The 16,603-nt window shown below is 45.0% G+C and overlaps 2 protein-coding genes across 2 annotated transcripts in view; one reads left to right on the plus strand and one right to left on the minus strand.

Annotated features, from left to right (window-relative positions):
• The window catches only part of LOC119127193, a 665,522-nt gene that overhangs the window by 127,209 nt on the left and 521,710 nt on the right, over positions 1-16,603 (minus strand). The window lies entirely within an intron of this gene.
• The window catches only part of LOC119127295 (ADP-ribosylation factor-like protein 15), a 51,673-nt gene continuing 35,823 nt past the window's right edge, over positions 754-16,603 (plus strand). The window contains exon 1 of the mRNA XM_037259206.1: positions 754-1,125. Coding sequence (XP_037115101.1) covers positions 1,114-1,125 — 12 coding nt within the window. The 5' untranslated portion in view covers positions 754-1,113. The remainder of the gene's footprint in view (positions 1,126-16,603) is intronic.

Raw genomic sequence — 16,603 nt, forward strand, 5'->3', positions numbered from 1 at the left:
CATTGATTATTTATTCATTTGTCCAACATAAACCATTTTGTAAGGCTCGCACAGGGCAAATAAGTTTAATATATCTACTTAACCATAGGTAACATTTGGTAAAAGACAATAATGTCAATAATGCTGATAACGTGTATATGTCTATAAACAATGAGGAAACCGTTCCAAGGTTTCGCGTAGTGGCATACCTCAGATAGACACTGCCATCTTGTGGTTATCTGTAATTTTGCATTCGTTGTATTTACTACCACCGCATACCGTTTACTTGCAAACATTCCACATTTCTACTTATCACTATTACAATCATTAAATGATTATATATATTGTTAGCCTGCTTGTTTAATCGCCCAATCACACAACAAAGGTAAATATTCGTCACTAAATGATGACAAAACTCGGGGGAAGAAACAAGAGAAGCGTTTTGAGTACCAAAGGTAGAAATGCGAGTGTCAGCCCATTTTACCATTACATGGACTTTGTACTGTCTGTCAAAGTACTTTGGATGTCATCTTCCTACCTGTGTGGGTACAGTATTACGTCAAAGTTCACCGTAGATAAATGATTTTAATTGTATTGTTTCGTTCAGCTCATACTCACATTACACTTACATGTGCTAGTAACCATTTCCTTGAGTACAAATACATAAAATGATTTTAAAAAATGATTGGAATTCTTTCTCGCTTTCCTATCAAATCACAATATCGTCGCCATGTGGTTGATCACGTGATCACGCTCCGTGACGTCACCACAGAGGCTGAGTCGATTTCCTCATCAAGCCAACCAACCGGAGCAACAATCCAACCGTTCTACTGTGCGGGACAAAAAAAAAAAAAAAAGCTGCGAGTGAGCTCGAGTGCGTGCTCCAGGTGAGGAAAAAGCCCTCCGATCGATTAGCGTTACCCAGCCGGGACGTCGCTGCCTAGTTTCGGCGTGCTTACAGGCGGAGGAGACGGTGAAGCAAAGCCCCGAGTGCTAGCCCACTGAAGGCTGTTTTTTTCACACCCTACTGTGGCTTGTCGGAAGGCGACGTGTTGCCTGGAAGCTCATTTTCCAACATTTTGAACATTTTCCTCAAAGTCTGATCGTCTTGCTGGAACTGCACAGCGGCTGTACATGGATTATCTGGTGAGTACATTTGTCAAAATGGAGTGGCATTGCTGCTTTTCTGTCCCCCGTGCAGTTATGATATCGCTTTTTTGACATTGCTGTCGTTTGTAAGAGGGGTCGCCCAAGTATGCTGGCTGGAACCACAGTGGGGGGGTCCTTATGCTAATGAGCTAACCAAAACATTCAGCGTCAAAAGTGTTCCAAGGTATCAGGTCATGCTTTACGTTTGCTCCATGCTGCATGCTGCATTTGAGGGGAACTGTGGATCGGATCTTGATCTAACTCCCGAACCAGCCCCTTGTGCTCTGTTGTTTACATTTCTTCTCAGTGGAGTGAGATACGTGCATAATTAGTTTCGTGACCACGCTCAAAACGCTCAACACTATAGAAATGCGTGGAAATGGTGAATTGGCGTAGCGCCTTCCCACGCTAAAGTGTCTTGCTCAAGGAAACTTCAGAATGATTACAGGGCAGGGGATTGAACCCACCACTCTTCCACCGAGTCAATAATCTGTTGAAACAGTGCAACAATAGAGTGGAAAATAATAACAGACATTGTTGTTGACATCCTTCAGGGTGGGAAGATGCAGAGGATGTTGGCCACTCATTGTTGTCAGATAGCTTCAAGCCAGATTCACATGCAAGCAATCTAAATCTTTGTGATGCCCATCCATCTATTTTCTATTAGGCTGGTCCTCATTTTGGCTGCGGGTGAGCTGGAGACTAGCCCAGCAGACTTTGGGCGAGAGGCGGGGTACATCCTTGACTCGTCGCCAGTCAGTCGTAGGACAAATATAGGCAGTTTTCAAGAAAATCGGATTTTACACAATGAGATGTGTTGAGAAGTATGCAAAGTACCAGGGAGAGAGACCGTGTTGCCAATCTTGTTCATATGCGGAAGAACTGAATGTTCCCGACTGTTGATAATAAAGATTGAGATGTTTTTTAAATTTATTAAAAACCCATTTTTTTGTGGAATATTTGATATGTCCCAGACACATCAAGACTCCCCCACGTAAATTGAGTTTGAGACCCCTGCTCTAGTGCTTCTCGGGCTCCCTCTAGTGGTACGCGCAAGAATCACTGCAAAATACTGTTGCCTTGTATTTCACGTTTAGTGTTTAATTCATATATTTGAGAACTGTTTGTGTCCAAACATACATTTTGGTCAAATACAACATACACAATAGCGAAGAAAGAAAAAAAACATTAAATTTTTTTAACACTTGACTTTTTTTTTTCTTCTGACATGGTTGTAAGATCCCAAGTAGCAAATACTGTGTTGTTGTATGGAGAATTTAGAATTTTTGCTGGGCAAAGTATTAAAAGGGCCACACGACGTTGCAGTTTTCAGAGAGGCATTTGCTGCTAGCCGTTGCCACGATACAGCTTTTCTAAATTCCAAGTCCACCGAGCGGCCCGACACGCCCTGGCAGCGCACTGGACGCTTGTCTAGTGCGAGAGGGAGCCAGCCGATGACAGTGCGAAGTACGACTAATCGGGAATGTTTGCATGCTTGATTCACACCACTGGCATTATTTGTGCTCACAGTCCCCAGGCGATGATTTTAAAAAGAGATGGAAGCACATGATTGATCTGCTCCACAACCTTCTGTACTTTTTAAAACATGCAGAAAATAAATAAGATAAGAGCGCTTAAGAGTTTGTGATTGGAGTGATAGATAGAAAGGTCACACTGAAAGAGACAGTATGAATTTTTGATTTCCTTTGACTCGTCTTTTTTTCTTCAGTCATTTTTGCCCTTGATAGTTAAACCATAAAGCCATTCAGTAATCCATCCAACCCCAATTTGAGGCACACTACAGTAAATGGATAACGCCTCCGTTTAACTTTGAACATCCACGAAGGAAACACGGCACGATAGTTAAATGCTTTCCAGAGGTCATTTATTTTAGCCACATGACTGCTCCTTGTATTTCAAGGTGAAATCTTATGCTCTGCCCATAAGCTGCAGGAATGCTTTGCTCCACAAAATTCATCTAAGGTCCAACAGTCAGGTCAACCTCCAACGTATTTATTTGTCACAGCATTTTTTAGCAATAAAGGCAGCGGAATAAACAAACAAACTTGGGTGTATGACGTGGAGCATTCTTAAAGTCAACCCCAACATTTTCTTTACAAGATACATTAATACGTTGTATGTGCCCCCAACAAGTCATTCTGATTAATATTGTGTTTGTGGAATTTGAGTTAAGCTGCAAAGTTTTGATCCATCTCAGAGGGCGGCGGCCATTTTGCCACTTGCTGGCGACTGACAATGACATCACAGTTGCCAGTTCACAACCAATCACGGCTCACCGGTGTATCCCCTTGGCGACGGGACGAGACGATAGCGAACATTCCCAAGTCGGCAATAGCTGTGACCGTGGCTTGACGGCTGAGCTGAACCAGCACCTTCTTGAGTCCCCACGCGCCCACTGCAAGCTCCAGTCTTCTTTTGTCCTCCTCACACACAAACCGATACATACATCTAGGTTGGACATTATGGAGTGCGTGGGTGTGTAATGGTGACTAATCCAATTTGTGTTCTTATTCTGGATTTGTAGTTGTCACCGAGCACCTAATCTCCGTGGCAAGCTCTCGCTCACCGTTCCTCCTGATCGTTTTATTTATTTTGCATTTGTCATGAATGAAAAAGGCGAGTAAACACAAGGGAAGCCGGCAACCAGGCAGCCCAGCGCCGGACTCGTGATCATCGTCCATCCATCCGTCCGTCCGTCCCTCCGCATCCATCCATTCACTCACTCAGGGAGGCTTGGCTTGTTGCCGCGGGTTACGCCTGTTGCTGAGCGCAATGTCGGAGCACATGCAGGTCTCCCTTGCCTTGTGCAGAATCGGACTTTACAGGGTAAGAAACATTCCTAAAAAAGCTACGGTTGTCGCGTCAGGTGGATTTTGTAATGTCGGGCGTCCTGGCTCGTTGTGAATTTGGGGATGTTCGCTTTTGAAGCAGGCAGGCCAACTCTGGCTGCTGAATGGAGCGTTTGCTGCCTTTCATGTATGCCTGAGGAGGAGCCAGGAGATGTTCGACCGACCGAGCTTCCAGCTGCTCGCTCCTGTTATTCCCAAAAGCAAGGGTGAGGAACCTTAGTGGTTTGATATGCCACCACTGGCTATCGGCTCTCCATCGGTGCCTTCAATCGATCTGGAGAATCAGTTAAAAAACGAGAAATCATTGGACCAATTTCAAATGAACGCGAGCGTCGTAGCACCTCTCGTCTCACACATGACTCACCCCCCTCAGTCGCAGCACAGACGAACGTTGCCTTATTATTCCGAGGCCTCTCTCCGTGTCGTGTGCGTGGGCAGATGCGCTCGGTAAAGTTGACAACCTCCGATGCCGCTTGTAGTCGTCCTCTCGGTGGGCGCTAGATTTGACTGAGCCGGTGGTTTGGTAGATGATGTGCGTTATCAGTTGTCGTTTTTTTTCATTGTGATTGTCCCGTCGTGGAATGGAAATGGGTTTTGCCATCCCAAGTCAGAGTCACGTAATGCGCAGGTATTATTTTTGTTCACTTGCGGTCACGTTGTGAGCGTGTCGGGATAGGTGAGTGACGTGTGTGTCAGTCAATGAGATTGTGATGAAATGAGTGTCTGCTTGTTACCTGGCCAACTGTTGCCGGGTGTCAGTTGCGGGCCAACAGTGTTGCCACTACATTGTGCCGGCCGGGGATTGTCGACTTGCTCTTGTGTCAGCAAATTGTGTGTTGCAGTTGACGGATAGCACTTTTATCTTTGTGTTTACGTGTGGCACATTTCCAAACTTTGGACATCCTCAGTCCTTTCCAGATTGTTTCCTCCCGCTGTGGCGCTTATGTGCTACTTCATTTCTCTCTGTCTATACTGAATATTGAGGTGGACAGCAACTGTGCATAATTGTGGTCGGATTGTATTCATTCGCACTCATCCTTGTTAAGACTTGGCAAGTTGGCACAACAACTTTTTGGACATGTCTGGCCTTCTCCTTTTCAGTTTGATCTGCAATGCGGTCCAGTCACAATGTTCACTCCAAAAGTGTCACGTTGAAGTGCTAAAAGTACTTTTTCACTACGTTGTGTAACTGTCAAACTAACGTGCCTTTCCCATTCCGCTGCTTCTGTTCCGAATTTCTCACAGCCGCTGCGGCTAAAAATCCCTTCGCCTAATAACACCAATGCATTTGATATTTCGAACCCAAAGCGTTCCATCCAGATTGCACTCAATTCGGTCCGATTCTCAAGGGGTTAATGGGTGCCTATTAGGCACGTGGCGGTCACTTCATTATGCCATTAATGGGCTGGAAAATGAGCCCAGCACCCTCCCTACTGGAATCCGACAATCTCAAGGCTTCCCTGAAAAACAAACCCAGTGGAGTGTGCAAAGCGGAATGGCCCGATTAAAGCGAAACTTCACCCCGGAAATTGCACGTGGCGGCGGCGGCACCTTACAGCGGTTAAGCTGCTGGAGCTTCTCAAAGTTAAATGAGGACATTTTCTACGATGCGTATCCTATCTTACGTTTTGTCATTGTAATCAAACGAGCCGGCTAATTCATATCGTATTTGTCTCCAAGTAAGCAAATCGAGCAGTGAGTTCATAAATATTGCAGGCAGTGTCACTGATTTATGCACTTTAAGATTACTCCTGTAAATAAGACAGAACCGAACTAGGGCTGTCGCTATCAAATGTTCTTCGAATCCTTTATCCTATGGATTATCCCATCGATTAATTGGATACAAAATGTATGATCAAAACATTCCCTTTCTTGTTGTACTCTACTCACTGACCTTGTAAGCTAAACAGTGACTGTAAACATTTTTGTAATGTGTTTTTATCAAGAGCTCGATTTCCCGTTGCATCTCACTATTGCGCTTCAGAAGCAATGTGGACGACAAACAGCCTCGTGTTTACTGTGGAGCAACTCGGGAAGTGCTATTTTCGGCTCCCTTATCGGTATTTGGTGCAATCCCCTCATCTTATTATAAGACTTTATCTTAAGGTAGAATGACATGAACTTTGAACGTGTCAGAAGTCTACACTGTATACATCAAATATACAAAGGTGTCTTTAGGTTGGGGTTTGTGTTTCCATAGCTGTAAACTGGGCCTTATATTTGCAACCTGCTTCCTTCCGTCCTTTTCTAAAGCAGGATGGGAGCAGCCGAGCCGGCGGGCCACCCCCGGGCGGGCGGGCGGGCGGGGCGCGCTTGAAAATGTTGATTGAAAAGGTCACTCGCTCGCTATCTCGTATTGGTTTCCTTCAACCTGAATGCCGAGCTTTACTGCTTTGTTTTGTTGCGTCAAGGCGGCTTTTCGGAAGGAATTCTGGTCAGCCTGTTTGGGGAAACAAAAGGAGTACTTCCTGTTTGACGGCTGACAAAAGCGGGCCACATCGCCTCGGAATTTGTGAAGTTTGTATACCAGGAACCGGGGCGCCACAATGTACGTGTTAAAGTGAGCAACAAAATATTCCGTGATTTGCAACCAAATATGATCATTCGAGCAATCTGACAAAGTGCCACGTTACACTCCAGTAGGGTCCCTTTGAGTTGACACGGAACAATCGGAACAGATATGCCGATTGCCGTCGCTTTGTGTTAATGAACCAACAACTGAGCGTAATAATGTTTCTGGCAGGTCATTTTGTATAAATGCTCGTTGTAAAACGTCTGCTTCGGTGATTGTCGCTTTACGGAAACATGTTGCTCCAGATATTGCCGTAAGCCAGAAAGTGATAAACAACTCCGAAAACGCTTTGTCAAGGAGTGACACGGATGTGGCAATATGTCCATTCAATATCTGAAAACGTGTCGATCAAATACATCTCTGCCTAGCATCTCTCTGATGCTAACACTCCCCTCCCCGACATGCTTGAGTCGTCGCTGAGCTTTCCACACCTCTAGTGAGAGGTGCTAGCCGACAGTTAACAGGCGTCTGGACGTCATCTTCTCACTTGGTCCTGTATCAGAAACTCCAGTCTAAAGAACTAAAAATTGTTTTTTTATTCAGCAAAAATAGCCCTTTAGAATATTGAACTTTATGAAATCATACAATAATGACACAAAGACCATATTAAGTCGATTTTTGCCTTTAGTACAGACGTATCGATATGCATTGACGTCTCAGTTCCTTAGGAAGATGCAGTAAGTCGCTCCTCACAGAGGATAAAGAATGCAAATAGTCTGTCAACATGTGTTGCTGCACCATTCAATTGCTTCAAAGGTCCCAAGACAACAATGCTAGTCATTAGCCTGTCATTAAGATGAGCTTGTAACAAAAATGATGACCTTTTGGTGGGTCACGGATCGCCACAGCGCGTTACTCGCATGATTCGCGTGGCACAGTTTGAACGCCCTTGCGATAAAACGAGCTTTTGTTTTAACATGTGAAGAGGCGTCTTTTTGCACGAGTCAAAAAAATTCATTTTCCCACCGAGCTCAGGGCCTGAAGCGTCTTGTCATATGCTTAACCAGAGATTATGGTGATAAGCGAGCGGGTCCAAGAGTCCAATAGTAATCCAAGTCTTGGGGCTTCTTTTTATTTGTGCTCTTTTTGGCCGCCAGCCATTGCCGGAAGTCTTGTGACCTTTTTTGCAGTCGTGCATCAGTTTGGACTCCTTTCTTTAAGAATAGCATTTATTTCTTTTGGGTGACAGTTGGCTTGCATAAACAACAAATTGGTGTTGCAAACTGATTAGGGATTCAGCAAATGTGCAGGGCAGCTTCACAACACAGATAGTGCCTTCATGTATGTAAACTGTTTGATTGAATCTGGTAAACCTCTTTTTTTTTTGCACAGCAAATCTGCATTCGGCACTTTGTGGCATTCTTGTGGTCAAGTCAAAAACACTCAGTCCATTTGTGCTATATTTGGAGGAGCAGAGGATTGTGGATTAATGTTCATTTGTGGCAGACACACAAAAATATGAGATTAAATTTTGGTTCAGATCTTCTTATCCAATCCACATTAATCTGTCCCACACATGGAAATAGTATCTCCAAAAGCTGAATTCAATCAAATATGGAATTTGGGGCCATTGCATAGTCATTATGAAATATCGGCACTGCAATTGCAGCAGGGTATTACCAAAGGGACTCCAACTTGACAATCATGCTCCAATTACTATTCCTGACAGCTCTATTTTCAATAAAGATGCCGTTCGGTCGGGGTCCCAGAAAGAGCAATGGCGCCCTCTACTGGTACGTTCCTTAAAAGGTTTAGTTGTCTATCAATGGTGCGTATTTGATTTGTTTAAGCATGTTTGCATGACGCTGTTGTACCGCAGCCAAACTGTTCTTGAAAGCAGCTCTCATCATGTCATGGGTGGAAAATCTTGCAGTTATTCAGTGGAAATGCAGGATGGCTTGCTCCCAGATTTATTTTGTGATTTGGATTTTTCAGATTGACTTAAGTATTTAATTTCACAATTAGAAACCCAACTATTGTATCCAAGCAACAAAATAAGTCGTCCATTTTCTGTAAATTTGTCCCCTTTTGAGTAAAGGGTGAAATTATTTCTTTTGTCCTCTGGGTGGAGCCAAATAGTTGCTCATTAGGTGTCGAATCAGGCAAGTCAACTCTAGTGATGACACGTTTCTGTTCCTTGCAAGCTCATCATCTATTTGATTGATTCCTTGCCCGAGCAGATATATATATGACTGAGTTTTGTTTTCATGAGAAATCGGAAAACCGTGCGGCCACTTCATGGCAGATTCAAAGTGGAGTGTTTTCGTGCTATCTGAGACGGACGGATGTGTGGCAACCGGCACATCAAAGAGGCCCACATTTCAGTAAAATCACGATCTAGTTTTATTGTACGCAGCCCTTAGCACCTCTTAAAAAAAAAAAAAAAAAAAAAAAAAAAAAAGGTTTCTGTGAACAGTGGCCAAAACATGTTGAAACAATTCAAGCATTTATTATAAGCACTTGTTTTCCTGGACTCCATTTACTTGATCACATTAGAGGTCACTTTAATGTGCTTTTTACGCAAATCTGGCGCCGTTCGTGTGCCCAAATCTTGATATGACGTGTCCGCCGTCTGTGTTTTACGAAAGATACACTAATAATAAAAAAAAAAAAAGAGTGTTTACATTTCAGCGTTTGTGCAACATTTGAGTCGGTAAGTTCCAAAAGTGCCTCATGATCTTTAATGAGATGATCGTAGGGTGTAAAACCAAGATGGCCTGTCAATCTTTTGGACTCCACCTTATGCTAGGTTGACATTATTTGACTTGAATGTAACCTTTGATGACATCTGACAATGATTTGAGCTCATAGAAAGTCTGAACATGTTGTTTTTCACGTCAATCATACGGAGGTCGGACGGGGAAAGTTGAACTATGCCGCATCCCAATTTGCCGTGTGACGGATCGTGGCACAGTTGGCCTTTGTTCCTTCCTCTATTTCGACTCAGTAAATGTTACCCTCTGTTTCCCACAGAGGGAAACATTTACTGTCGGATATGAAGTTTCCGACTAGCCACGGTTGCTCTACTTTCAGCCTTGGATGGCACCTTTTTCCTGGTGCTAAAGTGTTTTATCATGTCATAATATCAGCACAACACTTAAAGTAAGATTTTCTTTTTTTCTCGAATCATAGTATAGTAACATGGCATTTATGTTAACTATCCTAAACTGCACATGATCCTGCAACATCCAGTAGGTGGCGTCCCAATACAGGGAAAGCATCACATAGAGCAAAGTAGCGCCATTGTGACCACAAACCACAAATAATGATCAGATTGAAAGGATCATTGAAAAGAAATGAATGCTGGTTGCCTTTTTCTTCTGTGCTTATATAATCTATAACATCTTAGTTCATCAACAGCATGGAATGACTCTGCTAGAGGGTCACGTGGTCATTGGATGGTGTTGTGAAATGCTGTGATTGGAAAATGCCCTCGCACACGTCACGCCGTGATCTCTGCGTGGATCGCTGCACCACCGCATCGGTTGTTCTTAACGTCTGGTTCTCATTTTCCTATTACGTAAGTCGATTGTTTGTTAGAACAAAGCGGTGGGAAAATCAAGTCAACAACAGGATGATTCCGAAAATGAATGGAGCGTCTCCCGTAAAAAAAAAAAAATGCGATGCTGCTTCTCCATGCGTCAGAGGGCTGAAGGGAAGCAGAGCCCCCGCAACAGTTGCCTAATAACGTACCCGATCCAAACGCCGAGATCCATTGGATTCAACGCCGCGAGTAGACCCGAGTGAGGGGCCCGAGGCGTGCCGTTATTAATTACCGCCGGCGTCAGAGTTAGGAGGCCATTGACATCACGTGTGCGGAGAGGCAGAAGAGCAAAAGGCCCGTCATGACCGTCAGCCTAGACAAAGGGCGAATTTGGCTGTCATGCCCACTTGACTGTTTGGATGCACTTTTTTGACCTCATTTTTGTTTTCGGAGAGGCGCCCGTGCCCTCCCGCGCGCCAGGTCTCGCTGAGGAGAGCTTTCAGCCTCACCCAGCGAGGATCTTCCGGAGGTTCTTTGATGGCAAGAAAAGCCACTGGAGACCTCAGGGGCCTCGTCGGCCTCCATTTATGTATGGGCGGGCGCCATAACCCGTTTTGGATTCTTCTTGACAAGGAGTGAGTGAGGAGCAAAAGTCATGTATGAAAGGCGCGTATGTGGGATATGGTGGGTGGTACATTTTGTGTATGTGAGGAGGCAATGAAAGGGTGAGGCCACGGACTCCTACTGGCTCTCCTCATTTGCATAATTAACTGTTGACACTAACCGTGCTTAATGAAGGCCCATTGAAGTCATCGGCCAGCCAGCCCCTGGGAATGAGACACAGGCTCCTCCGGCAAAGGTTAAAACAATGTGTCTGCTTGCTTTCTGACGCAGACTCTGAAACGACCTCCCAATTTCCCACATACTGTCACATCCATTATGATTGTTCCGCTCCGCAATCTAACCCAAACGGAGTCTCGACCGCATTGTCCGCCGGACGCGTGTTGCGAGAGAGCAAAATACTTTGGGGATGTCTTATGGGATGGCTCGCATCCACATTTAAAGCCTCAAAAATAGCCGCTTATGTTTCTTATCAGTGCTGTTTGTGTCTGCCTAATTGCTTACAGTGCAGCCACAGAAGTTTCTGCTATTGTTTTAGCAAGGAAGCTTTTAATAGAGATGTTAAGTCATTCCATGGCGTTTTTGTCTGTGGCACAAATCACGTGCAGGCTTTCCCACAGGATTGGAAGACAAACAGAGGACCTCCTGTATTGCTTTTAAATAGTGGAACGGTCACCATATCTGGCACATTCGACTGATAGCATAATAGCCCAAGTCATTTTTCCCAATGTTTGTGGAGTCCAGTTGTCTCCATTCAACCTTTGCCTCATGACCTTTAGGGCGGAGCCAGGGGTGTCAAACTCATCAGTTTCCTTCAGAGGGCCATTATGACCGTCAACTTTGGCCTTATATTATATACACTATAGGCTACACAACAAACTGATAACTAGTTTTGAAATCACAGACTAGTAAAAACTGTTCACATTTTTTAAAAAGATGATTGGTAATAAAGATTGCTAGCAGTATCTCTATTTTTTTAAAAGTAAAGACAATTTTGGTATTGACACATGAAGTCGATGCACAATTTGTCTTTGCGGGACACATAAAATGATGTGATGGGCCTTATCTGGCCCGTGGACCTTGGGTTTGACACGTATGTATAAAAAAAAAAAAAAAAAAAACACTTTTTAGCTAAAATAAATTCTTTTTTTTTTTTTTTAATTGTGGCAGTAACTTGGGTAATGCCACAATTAACAATACTGTGGATTTTCAAATATGCAACTTAGGTAAACATTTATTGATTGGTACATTTGGAAACATGCAATCATCTTAACAAAAGTGATGGACAGTTTTCCTTCTGTCATCGTTTCCCACTGAGAAATGTATTTGATCGTATCCTGTTTACTCGTCCTACGATACTCAAGGTCGGTGCGGACTGACCTTGTTACTGTGATACGCATTCGTTTCCTCTATTTTGAAAATCAAACGCAAGGATCTTTTTGGAATTGAAAAGACTTGCCCGGTTTGTGGGTCCCATTCATTCAATGCTCTTCTCGATGTATAAAAACAGATTTATTGTTCACTCGGTCCCCATCAGCTCTTTTTTTTTTTTTTGCAAAGGGGCCTAGAAATAGTTGATGGGGCAGGCTCTTTCATATTTAATGACAATGTCCCAGAGCAAGAAACTTTCCCACACTCGATTGAGTTGGAGCGGGGGCCCGAACGTTTGTTTTTATCAAAATTTAGTTTGTCATCTCAAGATGCCGTCTGGAAATGCGCTATAACTGATGTAAGTGGGACAAGTGAGCACCCCATCCGCCCTTTTAATGTCTCTGAGCTGGGGCTCCCCGCACCCCCCTCGGTTCTCGCACACTGCTTTCTGGGCGTTGAAAAGGGGGCCCCTCCAGCTTTGATCCTCTATATGGGTATGGAAAAAACATCTTTTTGCCCAACAGTTTGCCCACCAAACCAAAGTTTTTGCCGCCATATGCTAATGCGCTCTAGCTAATCACCCTTTCCAATTACAAGATTTATATACCATAATGGTGTCCCGCGGCTCCCCTCCGTTCTACGCCCCCCCCTCCGGATGTCCCACGGAGCGAAGGTGTCTTTGCTCTTTGAATGCAGCTGCCATGCCACCACCTCAGCCTCCTGCTTTCTTGTACAAAAAGAGAAAGCAGTCCTTGGGTGGGCCCTTCAATGCCCGTCATTGTCCACCTAATGTACTTTTGCAGAAACACACAGCGGCTGCCAGGTAGGCTCCAGACAGATAAATGTGGCGGGGTGGAAACGCTGGCCCCACAAGACCCCGCGGTCTCGTTGACCTGCTGCGAGGGCTTTGGATTATTTTAAAGGACCAGTCAAGTGAATTTACTTGTTACACACACCTGAAGGTAAATTGCTGAAAACAAGACCGCTTAAAACAATGCATGACTGGACTTGTGAAGATATAGCTAGTTCCACAGCATGCAGTTAGCTGGTTAGCTCTTGATACAAGTTATTTAAATTTCCCCCGCGGGGGTGACGCCGTCGGACGAGGCTGTCGCAAGTCGTCTTAATTTAGCGGCTCAAACATTGAAGGATTTGTAAGCAATACGAAAGTGACTAGACAAGGTAGCATCGATTTTCCCAACAGGGCGTGGTTACGTGCATCGGTGCGGCTCACTCGGTAGAGCCACCAATTGAAATCAGAAGGTCCAATTAACCTGCATATATCCTAGATTTCACAAGAAGTATCATTGAGAGTAAATTAAAAAATCCTTCACCTTTGCAAAACAATTTGAGAAGTACACATCGACCTCCACACGCTATTAAAATACGATCTAACTGATGTTTTTGAGGCTATATATCTTTGCGCGTGCAGGTAAGCTAACCTGTCGTCTTAATGTTTGCCCGAAGCGACACTGAATAAACTCTCGCCAAATGACACGAAATTCACAGCATTGTTTCGGCAATATACATGTCAAAGCCTTTGCGGCGGCTATTGGCTTTGTACACTTGTTTGCGTGTGTGTGTGTGTGTGTGTGAACCATAACAGCAGACACTTAGTGCCACATCCAGATGGTGTTGGGAACAAACAGGGCTACGCTGTAGGACCCCTCAATAGGAGCGTCTAGACTGGTCCTTTAGCAGACAGATACAGCCTCCCATCAAATTAGCGTTTGTCAGATTTATGGTAATGGCCTGCAACAGTCTTCCTGTCAGTGACATCAAGATTTACAGCACCCTCCACCCCCTAACACACACACATAGAATCCTCATCCTCAGCACTTTTGCCCCCTCGATGTGCGTCGCTTCCATTTCACTTTCTTTTCACGCACCCAATCTCTTTGCTTCAGAACAACTCTCATTTCATTCTGTAGTTGAGAAGTTGCAGTTGTGTGTGTGTGTGTGCGCTTCAGGGAAGTGAGTGAGAGTGCTGCGAGTACCCCGGTCTCACAATCTTAAGTGGAGGCAAAAAAAAGAAGAGCCACACAGGGTGGCAAAAGCACACAAGCCCCCTTCTACCTCCGTAACAATGGCTTGTGTCAAGGTTTCCGGTTAATCCTCTGTGATGAAGCTTGAGTGTTTTTTGGGGTGAAGGGTTGGGCTGATGGGGAGGGGTGAGGTGCTGGTGTTGTGCAGCTTGGGGATTTAAGGGGGTGCTAGCTTGGTGGCGTCTCAGAACGACAAGGTTCTACAGCAGACACTTTATTGATGGCGGACAGAGAGCGAGTGAATGGTACGCAAGTCGCCAGGCCCGGCCGGTGGGAAAAACCTCCCGACAGACGTCTCGGCCGTTCTCAGCTCAAATGTTTTTCCGAGGCTACCCTTTGATTCCCCCCCCACCCCCTTCTAAATAATAATGATGCCAAGCAACCACGTCGTAGCAGAACGATGGGACTTCCTGTGAATGGGAACAGAAAGAAATTGCTGTCCCGTTTGGCAATACGCGGGCCTTGTGATACGAGTGAAAAACATTTCCGAGTATGTCCAAATTACTCTGCACTTGTTCTAAAAAGTCCAATAGCGTAAATTGAACATTTTTTTTTAATGTAGATGGTCATGTTATACTTTAGTCATCAATGTTTTTTGGCTCATTTTCTTACGATGTGCACATTTCATGCTTTTTTTCAAAAATTCTGCAAACACTACTAGTCACATTACTAATCATGATCACTCCCTTTCATTCCATTTCAAATGGAATTTCAGCACTGCATGGGTCTGCGCTCTGAAGAAAAGCCAGGGGGCGCTCTAACTTCACTGTAGCTCTGTGTGTGTATGTGCGTGTGTTCCAGCTTGTCTCCTTGTCCAGACACCTTAGCGTCAGGGCAGTAGTGTCGAAGCTCTGAAACGAAGGCCAGACAGAGACAGACACAAGTGGAGTGAGTGGGCCGAATGAATTGGGCAGCAGGGCTGAGACGAGAGACGATCTGGCTTCCTTCCGTAGAAGGGAGGGCATCCATCATGTGCCTGCAAAAGGGCGACAAGAAAATCAGCTTTAAAACAGGCTGCTGGTGGGAGGGGGGGGGGGGGGCAGGCATAATAGTTTGTGGCTTGTTTTGTCCAGCCAGGTAAGACACGGTCTGCTTCCCCATGCAGACGGGATATTGAGCCGCTGCAGACGGGGTCGTCTTCTTATTGCTCCGCGTGTGTCATTTCAATCCACTCCACTCCGTCTCCGAGATATCACCTTTGCAGCCATCCAAGTAAACAGTGGACATATTCTACATTCATTGCGTCGTTCCACACCACTGGAAGCGCATTGTTCAGGCGCAGAGTGTCTCGTATCCCCCCAAAGGTTCTCGTCTACGCGTGCGTGTGTGTCTGTCTGTTTGCACAGGGATCTATTTCTGATGTGGGGGGTAATGACTGGCACCTGTTTTAGTGTCCTTAGTTGCCCATCATTTTTAAAGCGTCGTAAATCTTGAATTTCATCGCCAGTGCCTCCAGACAAGCGTGTTACCGAATGTGCGTTTTGTCTGTTTTATTTTGAATTTGGCTTTTTGCACACAGGTGCCTGCCCGCCTGCCTGCCTGTTCTCAAATGTGTTAAGACTCGGTCTTTAAGATGCTTAAACAACTTTTTTTTTTTGTAATTAGGTTCCTTTAATACGCCCGTGTGAAAGTTTTCATTCAACCGTCCGGCAAACAATCTGACTTTGACAGTTGGAACAAATTCTGGTGTGGCTGTGCCAGTTCAGCTGAAATGCAAAAAAAAAAAAACGGTTGTAATGACAATTAGAAACACATATGAAATCTAGGAGAGGAAAAAAAAGATGTTAATTGGAGACTTGTAATTGATGCAGCATCAACGAAGCATGGGAAGAGTCCTGTGTGTCTTGCATGTCTCTCTCGCCCCTTAATGAGAATGGCATGCAAACGCGCCCCACGCACGCACTCACGCACCCTCTTCCTTCCCTCACTGTACTGAATCCCACCGTGCAGCCCCCCACCTCGCTTCAAAGAGGCAAATAACAACAACTGAAGGGGGGAGTCGGGAGAAGATGAATGAGGATGAATGAATGCCCCAACCGACCCCTCCCCTCTCTCCCTCCCCTGCCTCCAACTCCCCGCTCCTCTCCCTTCCGTCCCCGATTGACTGTCCGTTTTCCCGCATGCCTCCACTTTCTCTTGTTGGCTTTGCAAGCCATCCCAGCCCAGCCCGGCCCAGCCCGGCCCGTGTTCTGACTGCGTACATGCACCCTAATCCTCTGTCAGGGTGGACGCCCATATAAAGGAGTGTCATTTCCAAAGGTCACAAGTGAGCCCTGCACACAAGTGCTGTCCCGACATGTCGCCTGAAAAAAAAAAAATCGTCTCGGGAGCCAGTTCGTGTCTTACGTCCGCCTGTTTGTGGAGATGATTATTTACCTCATGCCATTTAGTACAACAGCATTTATTTTGCTCCTATATGTTTCATCATTTTGAGTTGATCACATCGCGCTCGTGCCCCATCAAAACAAACGTGGACGACAGTCCGTGTGCCCTTGTGACACTCGGTGGTCAT

This window comes from Syngnathus acus, chromosome 9 (assembly GCF_901709675.1).
Source record: "Syngnathus acus chromosome 9, fSynAcu1.2, whole genome shotgun sequence".
NCBI lineage: Eukaryota > Metazoa > Chordata > Actinopteri > Syngnathiformes > Syngnathidae > Syngnathus > Syngnathus acus.